The sequence below is a fragment of the Argiope bruennichi genome, chromosome 8 (assembly GCF_947563725.1).
Source record: "Argiope bruennichi chromosome 8, qqArgBrue1.1, whole genome shotgun sequence".
Taxonomy (NCBI): Eukaryota; Metazoa; Arthropoda; class Arachnida; order Araneae; family Araneidae; genus Argiope; species Argiope bruennichi.
This window is the reverse complement of record NC_079158.1, coordinates 66208179-66226978: the sequence shown is the minus strand read 5'-3', so window position 1 is coordinate 66226978 and position 18800 is coordinate 66208179. Positions and strand designations below refer to the sequence as shown.

Genomic DNA, 18800 nt, shown 5'->3' with positions numbered 1-18800 from the left:
ATTCTTCTGTTCTTTATGTTTTCGGTATAACTCATCTATTACTCCTAATTGAATTCCATGTGATTAGCACAACTGCTGATTTGCACCAATCAACTTTCCAACTTTTTTCGTAATTGTTGCTCCATCAGTCGTTATGGATACAATATTTTCTTTCGGGGATAATCCATGTTTCGCTCATTTAGATTTAAGCAATTAATTAAGCCATTCATTAGCTAATTAATTTCGCCCGTTATGGAGACATAAAAACAAAAACGTATACTATTTTGCTATGTTCGCGATACCTGAACATATAGTTGAAACAATTTAAAAAATTTCTAGTAAATACCGAAAAACCGGTATTTAAACTTGTGAATACCGGTATTACGAAATTGTACAAATGGCTCAAAATACCGGTATTCGGTATCCCGGTATACCGGTATTGCAATCCCTATATATAATGTATAAACAGTTCTGACTCTTAAAGATGAGGCTGCTATAGCCCAAGATATCTTTCTACCTAGTAGAAAAATAACGGCTTTGGGGATGAAGGGTTCTAGATTTGACACCCGACTCCATTGAAGAACCGTCTGTAAGTGGGTCACTGGGGGCCAAATGTTCTCCAGTATACTAGGAAAAGAATTAAAGAAAATTTCTTCACAGTTAAAAAAAAACTTCGTTTATTCTTTTAACGAATTGGCAACAAAGACAATGATATCATCAGTAAAATTCATAGGAAAAAATTATGCTTGGGGAGTATTTTCGTTTTCTTGCTTTAAACATTACAAAAAGTTATTATAGAAATAAGCATGGAACCGTCAAAAACTTTTTGAATGAAATTCATTTCACTTGATTTGAAACAATTTAATCAATGTGATTCACATATTTAAGGCAATTTACAATATTCCCACTCCGAATCCCCTGCTGCGATCTTTCTTAAGGATAAACACCCTCTGTTTTTGTCCGCTTTCTTCAATACCTTTATTAGTAGCACTGGGCTTGTGCATATAATAACTATTAAATGTTCAGCTTATGTAAAGATAAGAACTTATTTGGGAAAATAATATTTGCTTGAAATTAATTAACATGATTTAAAAAATACTATTAGACATCATTATATAATAAATAACCAATTATAAAATAACATCACGAGATATAGCTGTTTTAGGAAAGTAATACAGAAAATAATTTCAAATGTTGCATTTGTACCTTATTAATTATAGTGTTATAAATAGTCCGTTGTGCAAGAGACTGAAAAAGGCTTGAATTCAAAATTATGTTGACCTTTTCGTTGTTTTCAAAACGCATTTGTATTGTAACATGGTATATCGATTGTGACAGATTAGAAAACAATTCGACATTTTGACATAATTGAATAAATACTTCAAAGCGTGTTAAGTCCTGTTTATATCGTTTTGTAATAAGAAGATATGAATTAAATGGACTACGAGAGCGTCGAATTTGCTTTCAAAATCAATTACCTATCTTCGAGTTTCACATTTATTCCTTATTTATCAAGCATATTTTCCTTTTCAAAATGCTCTCGAAACAATGGAGACGTTTTTGCTTTTAATTCAGTTTTCTTTAAAAAAGGAATTGATATTTAAACGTTGTTATATTTATTCATCAAGTGTAACAATTTGATAAATTTTCAGAAGCTTTCGATAATAAGATGAAATTAAATTAACACGTGCCCTACCGAAATCAGCCAGTTCTTTTTATCTACACATGAAAAACAGTTCAGAATAAGATACTGCTTTTTAGATTGACAACAAATGATAAAATAAACAAAAATATCTCAAAATATAGAATTTATTTGCTCATTTAAATAAAAAAGACTATATTTTATTTTGTTTCTGAATTAACCATCTGAAAATATCACTTCTTTTTCATTAGCATATATGACTTTATGGTTTAATCGTTTAAACTATTATCTATTTTTTTCCCTTAAATATCCTGCTACTGGTGTGGTGTGGAAAGTTGGAGAGGGGGTGCCAGATCAAGTGTTGTCTCTGTTATCTGACCGTGGTTCAAAATTACGAGGTCCGTCCCAAAATAGCCACAGTGTTGCTTTAAAACGGACGTTAATATATCTAAACTAAAATAAATCTATTTTTAAAACGGTTCTTGCAGTTAACATATTAAGCGATAACACTTCTATGATACAATGAGATTATGAACTTTGACAAAATGACATAGAATCGCATTTGAGTTTTATTTATAAAAACAGAACATCAAAATGTTTAATGGAAAATCATTTCAAAAGAAAAAAAATTATGTTTGAATTGCATTAATCTTTAAATCCCAGCTTTCATGGATAGACATTTTAACAGTACATTTCAAAATACAAGGGAAAATTATATTGCCATTTGCCTTACACGAAAAGTTATTATTTAGAACTTTCGAATTACCGGCTTAACCTTGCACAATGTCAATTCATAGAAACATCATCAATTTCATTATAAACTGAGAATACAGGTTTTTAGAATTGTTGGAATGTTATAAAATAAAACATTCTAAATCTATTCGGAAGGAAATATATCAGATAATTTTTTTTCACAAATAAATCAATTCTACTATTTTATACTAGAACATGTGCTTGTCTAGACGGGCTTTTATTCCGTTAACAATAACTTAGATCTGACAATGACAGATTAATTAACGAAAGTTGTAGAAAATCTGATGCACATTTGCAGAATTCTTAAGAAATAAAAGATTATTATTTGAAGTATACTTTAAATGTAAATATACTAATATTAAACGTAAACAACAGAAGAACCTGAAATTCTGTGATTTAACAAATTTTATAATAAACAATATGCTTCTTCTCTATCAATAACATTTACTCACATTAAAATCCTCAACAAATTTCTGAAATCGGATTGAAACAAATATTAATTTAAATAAACAAATTTTTTTAATATAATTAAATTAACCAATATCATTTTCCACTAATAGAAAAAAAGCAATATAAAAAAAATAATGAAAGAAAAAATCCGACAGAAAATATTAGCAATAACCTACAATAGGTCAATGAGAATGTAATGAATCAGCATAAATATAAAATAATAAAAAAGTACAGGCCTCAGCACCTTTGTTATAATTCAGCATAAAAAATAGATAATTAAAAGTTGAAATATGTGATTACATAATTAATTTTTATTCATGGTTAGTTTTATTTGTGCCCTGATAAATCAGCCAAATTAAATATTAAAAAAGTCTGCATGAGTTAATTGACGCCAAATAGAAATTAGGATCTGCGCATCTTATAATGACTCAGATAGAGAAGAAGTCACTTCACTCCGTCCTGCATTTCAGACGCCGTTGGGTTTTTCTATTAGAAATTTTTTTATTAATGCAAAACAGTTAATGTCTGATGCTACTTTTTAAGTATTCGTCGGTGTATCGCTTATATCATTCTGTAAGAGCCATTGTTGTTATGTTTGATACTGAATGACCTTACCAACACGTATCTTCAGGCTATCCCCGGTCGATGGATCCTTTAGATCACCAATCACAACCACCATATCGAGTGCCATTTGACAAATCTTTTCAGGATGTCGTTCTTCATTTTCGGGAGCGCCTGAGACCACCATATAGGCATCCCCAATCGTTTCCACCTGCAAAAGAGGCCCTTTCTGTAAATCTTGAAAGAATATTCCTGTAAATTGGTTGTGTATTCAGAATAGAAAATATATTAAATATAAATTATTTTACGCGTCATATCTTTATATAGTACAGTTACATTGCCAAGAAAAATGGAGGGATATTTCAAAATGAGGAGATAAAAAACATCTTATGTATTTAATTTCTTTTATTAAGTAAATATATCAGATAGACGACAAATCATAAAAATGTTGCTTGATAATGTGTTTTAATTTAGACTTTAAAACCACTGTACACTACTGCACTTAGAACATGAACATTCCCAATCAGTAGGGATGGGCAAAAGGGGGGGAAGAAGTGAATCGTATTATTATTATTAATAATAATATTAGACGAGAGATCTAGAACTATTGTGTCTTTTTGAGGATGTAAAAAGTGTTAGATATACAACTGAAGACAATAAAAATTAGAAAGACATAGCAGCATTGGGGCTTTGCAAAGAAAAAAAAGTACAGGCTAAATCTTGGCTAAAGAAAGGGGGTAACTGTAAAATTGGAACAAAAATTGTTCTAAATATATATTAATAAAACAATGGACCAAATAAAGATAAACTGTTGGAATGAGCGAAGTAAAGTATTTTTCATGACTATTTTTGTTCGGATAATTATCTTTGTGATGATGCTTCCCATTTCTCTCGGTCCCCAGCATTCCTTCCCATAACCCCTCGAAGATATAGCTGTGTGAGTATAATACTCAAAATGCTGTGCGATCTCTTGTTAATCGTCTATTCTCTTTATATAAAATGTGCAATTGATGAGATCCTTGAGAGGGATCATTAGAAAACAACAGAAACTGTGACGAAACAAAGAATAAAATCTCATAAAATGCAATATGATAGCTAGAAATAAAATACCAACAAAACGAGGAAGAGTATTAAGAAAGCATTTCATAAATTCGGATCTAGAAAAATTCCAGGCAAAGTTCGTGTGCAAGAACATTGCATCGTCCATTGATTGAAAAGGGTCGAAAGTACCTTGGATGTCAAGCGAAATGTCTATTGTGTAATTTTGCTATCACTGGAATTTTCGATTTTTTCTCAGTTATTGGAGATGTACGTCGCCCATTGAATCGAATTAATATATTTGGTAAGGATGATTGATTGTAAGATGATACTTTAATTTTTGAAGTGATATCTTCACCAAGATTTTACCCAACGCTGGGTAGAGGGAAACTGTTTTATAGGATTTTTATATTGATAAATGCTTTTCTTTTTCCCCTTCTTTAAGGGATCAATATTGCATCGGGAAATTATCTGGCGAATCTTGCAATGACTACCGCAACGATTTTGGAACTGGAAATAGTTTTGAAGTGACAATATTAATGTCATTCATGAAAGGAAAATAGCATCTTGTAAAGGATTATCTTTTTTTTAGCTTACTGCAACTTTGAAAAATGTCTCCGAACAGAGTGATGTGAGTTTCATAACATTGGTAATCGAACCGGTTTCCCATTTTCTTACTGTTCTCTGTTATAATTTTGAATCAGCAGTGAAACGTATACTGAATCGCAGTAATCGAAAAAGATCTGTTAAAACTTCCAAGACTACGATTGAAATGCTAATATTGTGTCACGTATACAATAGAATGTTATAACAGAAAATAACAGTATGTCCCCACATCTCTCTTGTCTTTCAACGTCGAACATGTATTATTTCAAAAACATCAATGTCAGGCTACTGAGTCTCAGCTTGCATTACATTTTAAATTGGTGATTCTTTATGCTTTTTGTTCATTGAAATACCTTTTTTACCATTTGACTGGCGCAGCATAGTCAGATGTGGATTTTGTGCCAGAAAACCTAAACAACCAACCAACCTCTTTGCTTATGCACTCTATAATTTTTTCCCTTTCAATATCTATTATAGTTTTCTAGATGAAAGTCATACCTCAAATATTCGCCATTTAAGGCGCTGGAATCAATTTCAAATGATAACGTGTGATCAATGCATTATAAAGAGATATATCAGAATTCATTGTTTCTTCCTCTGAATATAATTTCGGAAGGAAACAGATAGGTATATAGCTTGCATTTTTTATTCTAAAAGCCACTGAATTTTATTATGCACATTATATTTGATAGTTTCGTTCATGAATTTTGACGCCGGCGTCCTGGCATAGGGGTGGCGCGTCTTCACCGTGATCTGGGCGTCCTGGGTTCGAGTTCCGGTTCGAGCATGGTTGTTCTTCATTTGTTCTATGTGTGAATGTGCCACCCTGTAAAAAGAGGCTGTGCAAGCGAATGTGATGCGTGAGTAGCTAAGACGTTCTCTTGGCCCTAGTTGGCGCTACTAAAAAGCAAGAGACGCACCCTCGACTTAAAATCGCTGACTTGGTTAGCGAGCTTGTCCACGGCCAGTGCCATTAGAAACAACAACAACAATGGATTTTGTTTGTTTTTCTTTTCCGTAAAATACCTTTTTTCACTTTATTTTATTTTACAGTGCATTTTAAACAAATTTCAGTGGCTAAGAGATACAAATGAATTTAAAGCAATCGATTCGGGAATTGTTTCCCATTCAAAGTACAAATAAAACAACCTTTAGTATATGTTCAGAATAATAAAACTTCTAGCATTTTCGGCTTTTTAAAAATATTTTTTAACAGTAAGTAGCTTTTAAACAATAAGAGACTTTAAAGTTCAATTTTGTACATCAAATAAACTTTTTATAATGATGATTTAGTAGAAGTAAAAATTTTCTAATTATTTTTATTTAATCGTGTACTCCACTTAATATTTATTTTTTGTTCTCAAAAAATGAGCATTTTATTCTTCTAAAAATACACACTTCTAAACTAAAAACAAAAATACATAATATATATATATTATTTAGTCTACCAATTCTCAGACTTTAAATTTAAAACTCTGAAACGGCTGCAAATTTTCATTTCTTATATAAATGATAGACAATAAAAATATTCGTCATAAATTATGAAATTGTTTTTGAAAACTGTTTGTATATTAATCTCGTATGTTTATGAGTTCAGAAACAGGTACCTTACTTTGTACACATCGTGCTTTTCGGTCAGCTGGTCAAAAATACTGTACATGGAATTGAGCATAGACACTACTTGCATAGGCGTGATGCGGCTGCAGATTTCCGTGAAAGTGACGACATCGCTGAACAGTATAGTGACGCTCTCGAAATACTGAAACAAACAAACATTTCTCAAAAATTCGTTTTGAAAAAAAAAATGAAAGAATGAAAATAATTACAGAAATAATAATAATAAAAAAAGGATTGGAAAATTTAAGTTAACATAATGAAAACAAAAGAGAATAACATATCAATATTCGGTGCATCTGAAGTAAGCTATTGTAAAATTGTTTACCTCTGAGATACAGAATTTTAGTAGATACAATCAATTACAATCAATACAATAAAAAAAACAACATATCAATTACCTGGTCCATTCTTAAATATTACTTTTGTTCTATAGAATTTGCAGTGACATAATTGTATGGAAGCTAGAATCCTTGTTTAAACCTATTAGAAAATTTTAACCCAAAGGTTCTTATAATTTTTCAAAATTTCTTAAACTATAGTAGAAATACTATAGAATAACTAGCATTAAATAGAATTTTTCTAAAACTTTCTGCATCATCATAATAATAGTATAACATTAAAACAAAAATGTTATAAGAAATGCCATCTTACATTTATTTAAATATTTTACGAAAAAATGTACACTCAAAAACCATGCGAAATACAATTAGGGGCACAAATGTTAGAGAAATCCTAGCATGGAATTATAAAATAATTCCGTAGTGGGAAATTGAAATTCTGAAGGAACACTGAAAACATATGAATCGATTAATTTATTTAAGATCAATTTATACAAATAAACACAAAAAATCTACTTCTTTTCAAAATATACAGTTACTCCAAATAGAATCTACTTTCGAAGAAGGTTTTGATTACAAACATATCAATCAAAGCAATATGCATTTTTAGAAATATAACGTAAAAAACAGAATAATGGATTGTGCATCGATTACTATACTATTTTCTTAATCAAATTTCTCGAGATAATGAAATACGAAAAAACAAGCAATTTTGAATTCAAAGCAGTGGTTTAAATTAATTGAAAGAATTTGATTGCTACATGAATATTTGAATCATTTTTCGAGTAAACATAGTTATCTTACATTTAAAGAATTTTCATTTAATGCTACTCATTAAATGCTACTAAAATTTTAAACTTTCAGTAATTGGTAACTTCATTTATGAACGCGAGTGACATTTTTCAATATTTTACAAATGCAACGACAACAAGTCTAAATACTTCTGAAATAAAACGATTAGCTACTTATTAATAAACATTATAATAATTCCTTTCATTAATCCGAATGGAAAAAATTGATACACAATTTCTATGTTGCATTATACAAAAGCGTTAATTTATAAAATTACCAAATTGATATATGAAACTCTAGTTCTGTAATCAAGCATTAATTAATAATTCTTTTATTTAAGATTCCGAAGGCCTTTTCTTCAAGTCAATTTGAAAACATGTTTTCGAAATTCAGGAAAGATTTCGAATCAATTAAATTTTTTGATATTTAAAAGAATGTTATTTCTTGAAAAGTAAAGATGCTACTCCAAATCTGAATCCACCAAAATCTTAATTTTGAATTATTAGAAATATAAATCATAAAATATGTTAAATTCCAGTCAATCACAAATAAAAATAATTTTCGAGAATTTCCATGATTAAAAAAAAAAAAAATAGTTTCCGCGAAAAGCAGAATTAATATTTCCTATCTGTAATCATTTGCTAAATAAACATTATTTATGTATTAGAAACATCTATTTTTTTTTCATTTTAAAATCACTTGAAATGGCCTCGGAAAAATTCTTTTGCAACTGAGCTCAAAAGCCAGAATAATCATAAAATATACTGATTTCTTATGACTTTTAAACATCTATTCATCAAGAAATCTTTTCATCAATTGATAAAATGGATATTATATGATGGTTAAAAATCAGTCTGAAAAAGATCCAGCGCATATAAACACGCGAGAAAAATATTCCGAGAGGCACTGTAATCTCTGATCGGCGTAAGGACTATAGATAAATCGCATTAGTTTATTTCCTTTTTTATTTCATGACATTGTTGGGAATCTGATAAGTAGAGAAAGGGTTACGCAAATGATTTATTACGGTCAAGAAGTTCAAATCCTAAAACATCGCCGTTAACTGCCAAGAAAACCATAAATCACACTGGTCACGGACAAACAGATCTGTATGTTGTATGCCATTTTCAGAAAATATTAATCCTGGTGCCTTAGATTTGTAATATTAGTAGCTGTTCATTCAAGTTTCTCAAGCTTGAGTGCATTTATAGAAATTGAGCTACAATAAAGATATCAAGGAATTCACGATGCGTGGTTTACAGCTCTCAAATTAAAAGACAGGTGGTCTTTATGTATTATTGGGAGTGGTAGTTTTCAACTCCAAAACAATTCTTTTTAACAAATAATGTGTCAGAAACCAAAGAAGTACCGCATTCTTTGAGGATATAAACCGCTCCCAAGTCGTTTGTTATTTTTGTAGACATTTTAAGATATAAAAGCCATCTGCTTTCCAGAAAATCCTCACTACTCAATCGGGGTTCTGGTATCAGTAGCAGCACATTTCATTCGGAAAAAAAACATGCCCCCTATCTTGATGTATTCAGCTTTCCTGCTTTGTGTTGGCCTACTTGCCAATGCGTCAGCCAACAATTCAACTGCAGAAAACAAAATAGAATCGAAGCATCGCTCTGGTCGATGGTATTCAGAAAACCAACCTGGTGCATACATTAACGCAGGGGAATACGCTTCTCCAAGTAAGCCCTATTATACAGACGGCAATGATGAAGATGCTGAACGCAAAGACAAATCCAAATATAACGTGCCGACTTCTTTTGCCGAATTCATTCCAGATCAGAAGTACAGTTCTTCCAAATTTCCATCTAAAAGTGGTCCACCCCCATCTTTCGCAGATTGGAAAGGTTTCTCTGGAGATGCCGATCCTTCAGCTTGGATGTTCCCAGCAGAGATGATGACAATGTTATCTGCCATGAAAGATGATGGCAAAGAAACAGGATTCCTTGCAAAGCTAAAAGCCGAGCCGATTGCTGTTTTCTTGAGCATCGTTCTGCCATTGACGCTCATTCTAGCTGCGGTATGGCCATCCATCCTCAATTTCTTCATGGGTGGCATGGCTCCCCCACCTGTTACCACAATTGCTTCTGGCGACAATGGCGATAATGCATCGGGTCGAAGAAGCCGTAAAGGAGATGACCCATCCTTTATTGTTTCTGTTCTGGAAGCCATCGAAAAATTTAGTGAGAATATGATTTCAGATATGGATAAAAAAGCAGAGGTGAAAAAAGAAAAGAAAACCCCATAAAATTAAAGATGCATTGCTACTTTTTTCCATTGGAAAACCAATATTAACAGAAAATCAACTCAGGAGAGACAGAACAATACCAGTTTTTATGTGGAAATGATGCCAAAGATGAAAACAAAAACAAAATTATAAAGCTCACTATATTCACGCGTACTTCTTCATGCTGCTATAAAAGGTAACCCAATCTATCTGTATATCTGAGAAATGTATTACTATATGTTTTTTAGATGTGACTAATAACTAAAAATAATAACCAAAATAAAATTTGAAATGTTGAATTCTTTTTCTTTGAAAAAAAGTTATCAAATACTGTATTTTTTTCATATAATTTTTGATATTGAAAAATATGGTAATATTAAAATCCAATTAATAATCATCGAACTTATTATAATGTTAAAAGACTTTTTTAAATATTAGTATATGTATATAATTATAACTAAACAAATACATTTATAAATTAAGATAAATTATGAAAAAGATAAAGGAATTGGCAAAATATTTCGAATCGAAAGTTGCATATTAGTATAAAACGTTATATTACAATATCCTTAACAATCGTGAACATTAAGATCTTGTTTAAAGACTATTTTAATGTTAAGCAATGAATATTTCTTGTAATTAAATCTCACATTTATTTATTTATTCCAAGAGTCAAATTATAAAAAACGATCACTACGATTATAGAATATTTCGAATTTATACCTACATAACATGATACTATTTATCAAAGAATAAAAAAAAATGTCTCTAATTTCATATTGCCACTGAAAATTAAAATCATATATTTTAATTTCTAGAATATTTTAGCAAAAATTGATTGCATATTAGATAAATTTGAATTAAATATTCAGACGATATTAGCCAGTTTTAAATTATTTTCCTGATAGATGAATAGCATTGTTCAAATCACACTTTGAAAGTCGATTGCATAAGCATATGCTTAAGTACTAATATATTTACAATTTTCTCAATGCAGAACTCATTTGATACATTTATTTTAAATTTAATCGCATTTTGAATGCTAAATTGATTATGCACAATATATCTATTTCTAAATTAATGACATTATTGTTTTTACTTATAAAATTTGTTTCATTTGTTAAATTAAGGCACATTGTTCAATGATTATTATAAAATTCAAATTCAAATGCGTCATTAAACAAAAGAAGATATAAAACACAGAACGATTTCTGAGTTTTATATTTTCATTCCGTGTTTGAGGATGATTTTTAAGATAGTTTAGAAATTTCAGCATCATATTAAAAACGAAGATAATGATCGTGGAAATGTGATATCTTTTTGTTTTTATTCAAGTTTTTTTTTCACAAAACATAAAAGATATCGACTGTAGACAGAGAAAGCTTGTTAAGTGGCTTTGAAAGTAGCATTGAATAAACTTTATTAGATACATAAAAAAGAAGGAAATCATATGAAATCCATAAATATCAATGCCGAACAAAAATGGGTGTTTACAATGGATTAAAATAAGTGCACTGAGAGATTTTTGCTGAAGGCGATTCAGTAAATATTGATAGTGATAAAAATAACAAGAAATTTTGTCAAAATAAAATCTACATGACTCTTTCAGTTAAACCATAGGATTTAATTTTATGAATTCATGATATTTTAACCTCAAAATAAAAATATGAATTTAGATAAAGCATAGGTTAAAAGAAAACTAGACAGCAAAGGTGGGAAAATATATATATTAAATATATTTTTAAATAAACAGACAGTATTTATGCGTTTAGCATAAAATATAAGATTATTAAAAAAAGTACAGGCTATACTTGAATTTTGGAAAATGCATTTATTTCACAGGAAAGAATTGAGCTGTATAGAGTATAATGTAAAGATACTTAATTTTTAAGTTATGAACTCGCTCCATAAAAGGAATTAAAATGAAAGATAACATGGGTAATTGGCAGAGAATGAATGCATGAAAATTGAAAAATGTATCCTCAATTTCCACTTCCCTCCAAGTACGCTTATTATTATTATTATTATTTTATCAGTATTATTTATTATTATTATAATGTTTTGAAAAAACTGTATAATAGTATCGGAGGATACATTTTTTAATTTTAAGATGAATCCATATTCAAATCATGAATATTTATAATTTTAATTCCAAATATCTCCACCAATTTTACAGATAACTCCATGAAATTTTTTCCTACGATTTATGATGGTATAGCCTACATTTTTCAAATTGTACTTGTTAGCCGATATCTTTTATTTTTGTACTTATTTTTATAAATTCCTTATTTTGATCCTGTATCAATGAATTCAACAAAGTCACTTTACTATAGATACATCCTACTTACCTGGCTAAACGGGACGCCGTTTTGAATTTAATGGACTTAAAAAGGAATTTAATGATCATCTTATATCATAGGAATATATATTATATATATATATATATATGTATGTATATAAAAGCAACAAAAACGAAGCGTTCTTAAATGATTTTTCACATTCAATTTTGAATGTTTTTCAAAGCAGCATTAAGTGAAACTAAATACAAGAATAAAATGTTTTTTATGAACCATGCAATTACGAAATTTTCGCCGAGATAACTTAACTGCTTGAAATATTTAAAATGGAATTTGATGAAAGAAATGGCATGAGAACTTTTGAAATGTGATAGAATAAATGTGGATATTTTCATTAATTCTTCATGTGGTACCTTATTAAATAAAGTAGTTGTAAAGTAAGGATGAATAGATTAATCAAATTTGGATAAAAAGAAAATTTAAAATATCTGGTTTTTAAGCGTTGAAAAAAAAATTGTGGATCAGTGGAATCTTTTATAAATAGAAGCAACGGAGAACAATTAATTTCGAATAAATAGCGAGTTTGATATAAATTATGGAAACAAAATCAGGCAGAATAGGTAAATTTAATTATTTTTCTAAATGAAATACAGTTAAATAAATGATAAAATTACAGTTAACTATTAATTTGCCATCTTTTATTCCTATAATACTATTTCCTGTAGGCATAGAGAAAAAAAAATATAAAATAAGCATTTTTGTAATGAAACAATTGAAATCCAATTATAACAGAACACTGTTAGGCATCAAAATGTTAAGACAATTATGATTTCTGTCGGAACAGGAAGTCAAATATTTGTTTAAATTAAACTGATGAGTAAATAACATGTTATTTACTAAGATTTGATCGAATTTTCGATTCTATCAACGTTCTGCTGACGTTTACAATTACTTTGATGAGTCACAATGCAGATTTGAATTAATATTTATGATGTTGGAAGAAAGCGTTAATAATTATTTTCCTTTAATTTTTTTCTTCAACAAATGGTTTCACCGAAATGAATGCTAAATTTTCAGGTTTATTCATCGAACCAAAAGATATCGTAATTGATAAGTTTCGAAGGCAGAAATTTAATCGATTCATTCAGCTGAGTGGATTGAAGTATTTATATAAAAGACTGAAAAACTTCAAATAAAACTGCATTTACTAAAATATTTCTTCTTCGTATATAGATATTAATTACATATTTTAGAATATATCATTTATAAATTGAGCTCAAAAATTAAAATAAACTTTTCAGGAACCATTCTTTATTACTTCAGGAGATTGATGCAGGATTTAATAGAATTTTATCTATCTTATTGTGCATCTAAAAATAAATCGCACACAAACCTGTATATTCAAGCATATAATATTGTTACGAAGAAATAAATTAAACACTAATCTGTTTTATTTTGAAAGATAACATAAAAAAAGAACGCCAAGAATCTCGCTTTATAGATACACATTACAGAAAGATGCAATTAAAAGAAATAAAGCACGTGCATCTTCCGGATTTTTCTGTAACTAATTACTTTTTCATCATATTGCCAATAAATGTTCCTTTATTTTTTTACTTGTTTGCTTAATTTTTTTCAAGATATTACATTTTGGTTTGTATGCATTTAAATACTTTCAAAATAAAGTAGGTTTTTCAATAACTTTTTCATCTGTCAAAAATATTAATTATTTTTCTGTTAATGCTTTATATTTTTCAAGAATTTTATCTTAGAATATTACAGAATTAAAATAAGTTAGAAAATATAGCAAAACCAACCTATTTCTAAAACTAAAACTTTTATTTACACGTTAAAATAAATAGCCATTGCAAAACAATTTTGTTTAATATTTGTGCACATAAACAGTATATATTACTAAAACGCGCTTTTTCAAAAATCAGAAGATTTAAGTTTTAGTACTTTTCATATAATATTCGAAACTAAATTATTCTTTATAGCAAACAAATCAGTGGATTGTAGAGAACCATTGGTTAGGCATCATCATTAACGTTTAAAATTTTCCATTTTTATGACTAAACATCACCCATTTAAAAATAGTTCAAAAATCATATAATTATATGTATTTTTGTTATTCTATGTATAATAAAAACATCCCCATTTAAATACAGTTCAAAAATCATATAATTACATGTATTTATATTACACTATGTATTTTTAAGTTTCATAAAACTACTTTTTGTTATTCAGAAATATTTAATGTAAAGTCTATGAATATAAAATATACTTTCTCCAGTTCCATTTGATATTCAATTGAAAGTTTAGAGATATTCTTATTTCTAAATTTCGGCATCATCGACTTAAATTTAAATAAAATATCTTGAATTTAGACGTTTTCCTTTTCTGAAAAATAACATTATAGAAGGAACAGTTCCAGACAAATCCTGAGAGAAAATAATTTTTAAAAAAAATCTAACATTTCCAAAAAGAAATACTAGCTCTTGCCCCAGGAAATCTTTGAAATAAGAGGAAAGCTTATTTGTTACGCAATACTTTTTTTTTCTTTCATAGAACTTTTCACATTAAAGTGCATTTGTTTTATTTCTTGCAGAGCAACTTTATTTTCACATGTTTACAAATTAAAATATTTAGAATAAGACTTAATACATTTTTTGGATGTACTTCACTATGAAAATTGAATTGCTATTGTTGAATAAAATATAAAGGATTTAAATCTGTTTCGTCTATTTGAAAAAATAGAAAGTTATTTGTAAAACTCTAAAATAGCGCGAATGGATTATTTTATAATCTGTAGTCATAACAGAATTAGGTACACGAATCAAAATATAATAAATTTTACTGAACTGAAATTTTAAATGAATATAAAATAGCTTAGAAGATCTACTTTATTAAAATTTTTTTACTTAATTCTTGATTAGTCAATTAGTTGTTACTAGCTTTTATTTGAATTTTTTTCTATTGTTATAAAATAAAAAATATCACCTTTAGCTTGAAAATAAAAGGGGTGAAGGAGTTTCTCTTTCCGATTCTCTCCAATATTATCACAAATTATATGTTTTTCTGCTTTGTTTTGTAATTTGGTAAATATAATTGAATATACAATCTGACTCTTTTCTCTTTTACTTATTACATCCAAAATTTTATATAGATAATCCAACTCATTATATACAATATTATTACTTTCTCTTCTACGAAGTATACAGGCACAAGAAACAGTACTGTCAAAAAAATTCGAAATCGAAATTTTAACTATTCTCCCCCTTGCAAAGTTTTCCATTTTTGGCACGATGTCTTTCTGTCTGTGAACACTATAAAATAGAACCTCTTTGTGCTAAACGGCTGTAATTTGGTATATAGAATTACGACCAAGTTTGTAGATTTTTATCAAATATTGAACAAAATTCATTCACAGGAAGTCTGTCTGTCTGATTGCTCAAGAACAAGTTAATTCAATAACTACCAAAAGCAAAGAGCTAGGTAGAAAAAATTTGACCGGATAATATTTAAAAGGTGTGTTGCCAATCTTCATTTATATAGCTCTATACGTTATACATTCCCAATAATTGTTTTTACGGAAAAGTTCATCTGGTGAGTGTAAGGTAGAAAAGTCTAACAAGTGCTATAACGGTTAATTATGCTTAACCAAGAAAGTACAGTCAAAGTGCACAAAAAATAGTACTTGCAGTAAGCAACAGCATACAAATGGAAAATCTCTAATGAATAAACGCAACAGCAAATTTCTATTTAGTAACCGTAAAATTGCAAAATGCTCAGATTGAACTCGTTATTGATCAATAATCCAAAGAGAGATTTCATACCACTACTTTTTTCCGGCTTTTATAGCCTCCGTATCAAATGTTTCAGAACAAATGTCAAACTCGAGTCTTAATGAAGAAATCTCTGAAATTCGAATTGTTTCGAGGAAATTTATTTTATCGCCAATTTTGTCGCCAAGACCGGCGATCATTAACCCGGAAATCATTGTATATCCATTAGAACTATCTATAAAACACTCTTCCTTATCACAAAACTAACTAAGTAAGGAAGCAATATTACGAATTCAACACAATATTATATTTATTATTTTCATAAGTTAATTATCAGAATTTTATTATCAGTTCTACAACATGAGTTAAAATTTTGAATCTATGTTAACGATCCCATCTAATTGTGAACTTCAAAAAATTATTAAAAAAGCCTGTAATATTATAAGTGTCCTAAATTAAGGATTTAAAACCGGAAAATAATTTAAATAAAAATTCAAATTTTTAATGCACTAACAAATTTGTACTGAAAAATGTTTTTTTCTTCTCCCAAATTGTGTTTATTCCATTTATATAAATGTTTGTTTAACAGTTTTCTGGGACACTTAATTATCAGTATTTACAATATGATAAAATGGCGATTATTCTACCATCTTTGAATATCATGTTTGTTTTCACGAAGCGACGATTTTTTAACATGGACTTTTGTTATTAATTTCTATTCATTTCCTTATGTACTAAAATTTCGAAATTTTGTATATTTATGAGTTTTCTATGCAATAAATCATTCAAATATTTTTGTAATTAATTATCAATTTACCGTTAATCTAATCGCATTTTGATTCCAGATGTGTGGCGCCATCTAACAACAGGTATGAGAAAAATTAATTTCAAAATTCCACAATATTTAGAACACGGAGTTATAATTTTACATTTAATTAGTAGAATGTATAAAAATAAAAAAAAAATCAGTAGAATAAGGTTTTTTAAATTCATTTTTGTTAGATGTATTCCTACCTTTAAATATGTAATCGCAATTATACGGAGAATTAATTACGAAATTTTAATTTTCATAAAAATCTGTTGCTTTAATTCAATGATATATAATCCTCCAGGTATTTCACTGTTTGAAAAACTGACAAGCTGCTAATTTACAGATTTGAAAATTGAGTTATTTTTTATTTGTCTCAAATATTGACTTTAAACCAAGTTAGGCATATTAAAAAAATATGATGTTCGCAAGTTATTTATTCCCTTGGCACAAGTCTAGCATATGAAAAAGTAATAAACTATCGAAACATCACATAACAGATTCCCATGAATATACTATGCATTTTAAGCAAAATGATCATCGAATATTAATTTAAGCTTCGAATGCAGCAGATTTTCCATTTACTGTAACCATTTTTTTTTCTGACTTTAACTCGTCCAAAAATTCCTCTGACAGTATTAAAAAAGATAGGTGTAAAAATAGCAACAACAAAATCCAATACTTACTAATCTAAAAAACACTTTCATTTATTAGGTTGCTGCCTCTAGAAAATTACTACTTTTTGAAGATTTTTTTTTTTTTATCTACGCGCTGTGTGGATAAGCTTTAGACGTGAAAACACTTATTAACTTAGTGAACATTAAACAGCTTACACTTTTTTGTAAACTTCGGAAAAAAGATTCTGGGAAAAGAACAGTTTTAAATAGAGAGCGGCGTTTTTTGATGTTTTTGGGTATTAAAGTGTTACTTTCCCCTACGTTGTATTACTTCTACAATTTTTTCTGTGACATCAACTCACATAATACATTAATGAACGAAAGTTATTAAGGAAGTAATGTCAATAATATGTGAATGTTTAGTATATTTAAAAACACTCTTAACATTGAAAGAAAAGTAAATTAAATTTGTGAAATATAATTATTGCAAATTATTATGAATATAATTATTGCAAATTATTATGAATATAATTATTGCAAATAGTATTAGCTAATACTTTTTTTTATATCCTTTGTGTCACTTTACGGATTTATTCTTAAATCTGGGAATGTATTTTCTTTTGTTTTGTGTGTTGTGTATGCATTCATTCTTAAATAAAAGTATAATTGCGATATGTTTGAAAACTTGACCTATTAATTTGATTAAAATTCCAGAAAATGCAACAACAAATTGCATTTAAAAATCTGAAAGTTTTAATAAAAAGTTCAGTTACATTTACATCAACGCTTACAATTGCAATCATATATTTTTAAATCTCATTGTTAATGACTGAAATAGTATTAAAATAACAGGCAATAGTCGATATTTTCTTGTTTTAAGCAGTTAAATGAGAGTTGTCACTATATATATTAACAAAAATTAAGAAATAATCTGATGGTATCTAAAATCTTTCCTGTAAAAATTCCTTTTACAGTTAAAAATCTGAGAAGTGGTCTCATCAAACATTTCTCGCACACTTATTAATAAAAATTTTATCTTCTCCCGTATAAAATTGTGAACCTTCGGCATTTCTAAGCAATGTTTTGCATGGAATTGGCGAACAATAGTTACGAAATATAGATCTTAGGCGCGGATCTTGCATTTTTATGTAATTTATTGTGCGGTCCTTGGTAACTCACTCTTGGCATCCGGCTAATACACAAATGCGCAAAATTCGAATATGAATTTTAAGCACTTTTTTCTGACTGATTGATATCGAAATTTGGTGCAGAACTACA

General features: G+C 28.6%; 1 protein-coding gene across 2 annotated transcripts in view; it reads right to left on the bottom strand.

Moving 5' to 3' along the window:
- LOC129981733 (soluble guanylate cyclase 88E-like) overlaps positions 1-18800 on the bottom strand; it is a 283599-nt gene that overhangs the window by 30332 nt on the left and 234467 nt on the right. For both annotated transcript variants that reach the window (XM_056092694.1, XM_056092695.1), the window contains exons 8-9: positions 6642-6788; positions 3440-3596 (exon numbers count right to left, since the gene is read on the bottom strand). In XM_056092694.1, coding sequence (XP_055948669.1) covers positions 3440-3596; positions 6642-6788 — 304 coding nt within the window. The remainder of the gene's footprint in view (positions 1-3439; positions 3597-6641; positions 6789-18800) is intronic.